Source organism: Mustela nigripes, chromosome 1, assembly GCF_022355385.1.
Source record: "Mustela nigripes isolate SB6536 chromosome 1, MUSNIG.SB6536, whole genome shotgun sequence".
In the NCBI taxonomy this organism is placed as follows: Eukaryota; Metazoa; Chordata; class Mammalia; order Carnivora; family Mustelidae; genus Mustela; species Mustela nigripes.
Genome location: NC_081557.1, coordinates 29,969,547 through 29,972,816, shown reverse-complemented (window position 1 = coordinate 29,972,816; position 3,270 = coordinate 29,969,547). Strand labels below are relative to the sequence as shown.

The 3,270-nt window shown below is 47.5% G+C and overlaps 1 protein-coding gene across 1 annotated transcript; it reads right to left on the bottom strand.

Moving 5' to 3' along the window:
• Nucleotides 1-754: 754 nt before the first annotated feature.
• On the bottom strand, nt 755-2,729 carry FANCF (FA complementation group F). Its single transcript, XM_059388590.1, has one exon. The coding sequence runs from the start codon at nt 1,957-1,959 to the stop codon at nt 883-885; it is 1,077 nt and encodes a 358-aa protein (XP_059244573.1). The 5' UTR covers nt 1,960-2,729; the 3' UTR covers nt 755-882.
• Nucleotides 2,730-3,270: the final 541 nt, after the last annotated feature.

Below are 3,270 nucleotides of genomic sequence, written 5' to 3'. Positions count from 1 at the left end.
AAAAATGAGGAAACTTAACTATCAAAGCACTTTGTTTAACATATGAGGCAACTGTAGCACCAAGATTGTGATTTATTGATCTAGTCAATGGCTGAAACAGTAAAACCTGGGTCTTCTAATTCACATTTGGTTTCTTTTACCATCAAATGCTAAATCCAAGTGTATGTATTTGTATTTACTACACTTTGAGCAATTTTTTTTCTCATTCTTAAGTCACTGCTTTAAAGTACTTTTTGGTTAAAAAAATAAAAGTTTGGTCTCTGAATTTGAGAGTAGTGATTTGCAGAAATAAAAACAAACTTGTTGAACAACAGAATTTTAATACAGATTGAGGCTGGTGAATTGATTAGGATATTAGATCAAAAAGGCCAAAGTCCAGGGCTTAAACTCCAAATAGGCCAGTTAGCTTTTCAACTCTACAGGTTTTTTGACAACACAGGTTGTTGGTTAAAGAAAACTCTTCACCACTCAGGGGTGGGTGGGGGAAAACCTAAGCCATACTGACAGGAAAAAAAGGTGTTTTGTCACTTTGAAAAGTACACATCTTTCCAGCATTCTTAGAAAAGGGGCCTTCTAATAAGCAAACTATTGTTAATCTCATGGTTTTAAGCAGGATACTTCCAACATCCCTCCTCTACCCACAAAAGCCATGACAGTACAAACCAGTTCCTTCACAAATTATAATTGTAAGTTATAATTCCGCCTAGTATAAATTAGCACCCAAAATAATATTTTGGACACAAGACGGTAGGGATCTGGTGCAAGCACTGGAATTTTAATTTTGTAAACCATACATATAAATAATGACACAACACTGCCCATAGTGAACTGGGGCCTGGGCTGAGACCGAAAACTCCCCCGCCCCGCCCCCCAAAAGCAAGATCATGACCCACTCCCAAGGGCTAGCAACAGGTCTGTCCAGATGCTGACACCCGGAACTTGGAAATCTCCATCCTGCGCCTTACAGGCCTCCAGGGCAGTTAGAACTTCGTCTTTCAGAGGCGGAGGGGCCCGGCAGAGGCTTTGAAACCGGCCGTACAGCTCCTCCCAGGACACGTGTTGGGGCTCAGCTCCAACCCAAGTGCCCTTCGGGAGGTCGTAGTGCAGACGCCGACCCCAGTCTGTAAGCAGGCCCAGATAGGCCCGGCAGAGCGCGGGGTGGCGGCCTGCCACCGAAGTTAGAAGCCCGACCGGGAGGCTGCGGCAAAAGGCGGCCAGGGCATCCGACTTCGCCAAAAGCCAACGGACCAGCTCCTGAGCCCCGTCTCCCGGCGTTTGGGGGGTGCCCGGCTCCAACTCTTCTCCCTGGGGCCGGGGAGACGACGGGGGAAGCAACAGCGCGGCCGCTAGGACCTTCAGAAAGTTGTTCTGCGGCAAGCGGTCCCACAGAGTGCTGAGAAACCTGCTGGGGCCCTCGGCCTCGGCCTTCGGCACCTCCCGCAGACGCTCCAGCAGCAGCTCCGCCTGGGTCTTCAGCACTGGGTCCTCGAGCGCCGACTTCTCCCCGGGGCCGCTGAAACGCAGCAACTGGACGGCGGAGCGGCAGCGGGCGAGGCGGGCCAGGCTGCCTTGGAGCGCCTCCTCGTCGGGATCCGGGACGCCCGGGCCCGGAAAGAGCTGCTGCAGCAGGTAGTGATAGGCGGCATCCCCGAGGGCCCGGTTCTCCAGCAGACGCAGAGACAGCAGGAGGTCACCGCGCCCCAGGGCCTGGAAGTTCGTCAGCCCGGGGACTGGAGCGGACCCAGGCGCGCCCTCCTGTCTCCACTGGTTTTGCAGCCGCCGCTCCAGAGCCCTGCGAATGCGAACATGGCGGCCAAAGCGCCTATGGACGTGGCGCAGGTAGCGAGCCCACTGCAAGGCCCTGCGCACGGTTGCGGGGTCCCAGGTGCTGACGTGGGTCGTGCGGGAGACGGCCAGAAGCTCGGAGAAGCGCTGAAGGTGCTCCACGAGCGATTCCATGGGGGCGTGCTTACTTCCGCGTTCACCTTGGAGACGCCGACTCTCTGCGTGCCGATTGGAGCGCCCGTGTAAGGATACGCCTCTCTACAAGGCTATTGGATAACTTCCCTATCAATCTGACGGCGGCTTTAATCCGGGTATTTTTGATCCCGGGAAATTTAAACCGGAGAAAAAGCCCATCGGTTTTACTTTCGCCCGCCAATGTTAAAGAGGCCCTTAGGGCTGGAGGAGAATAAATGTGGGGCGTCCTAGGGAAAGTTCTCAGAGCCACGTGTAAGATGCTGTTAGGCCTGAAAGTCTCCATGCTTCCTTTGACTTTGGAAATACTCCCTCGTGGAAATTTCCTGAGCTTTGCCTGAGATAGTCTGTGCTGAAGTTTATCATAATTGGGCGATGCCAGACACGGTGTTAAATATTAAATGAAGGCTTTAGTTAACTCAGTTTAATAGAAAATGCACTGGCCTCTAATTAATTAATGCCGGGCACTCTTTTTTTTTTTTTTTAAGGTGAACAGTTATGCACTTTATTCACACAAATGTGCACAGAACACATGTGTCTTTTATAAGTCACACTTAATGCTTAACAAGAAAAAATTAGCTATAATAAAGATATACGTTATGAACCAAGTATTCAAGTTTGAGCAAACTGTAGGCTGCCTGTTCACTCTCTGTCTTTAAAGTGTCCGACCTCTGGCTTTAATAAAATTTCAATATAAATGTTCCTTGCATCTGCACTATAGTTTAACTAAAAAGGTTAATCTTAAATCCCGGCCTTCATGTTGTTCTTTCATTATTAGAACTGAAGCCCAGATTAATTGGAGCAAACAAAAACTTCAATATTAATACTTCATTAAAGATGTTAAAGGAACTTAAATTTTCATTTAATATTGCACTATTTGTGTTTTCATTTTTTTTTTTCATGGAAAAAGAGCTCAGCTGAATTTTATTTCACACAACTAATTGAACAAAAATCACAGTTAAGAGCCTATACGAAAAGCAAATATTTGACTATGATTGTGGGAAGAGGGAGGAGAGAGAAAGAAGGATCTATTTCTGGAATGTCATCTGGATTATTCACTCATTTATGCATTCAACAAATATTTATTTACCAACTACTAGAGGTTGCATTGTTAAATGCCCTCGATTTTTCAAAAAAAAATTTTTTAATTTCTTTTCAGTGTTCCAGAATTCATTGTTTATGCACCACACCCAGTGCTCCATGCAATAAGTGCCCTCCACAATACTCAACCTCCCACCCTCTTCCCTCTTCCCTCCAAATCCTCAGTTAGTTCCTCAGAGTCCACAGTCTCTC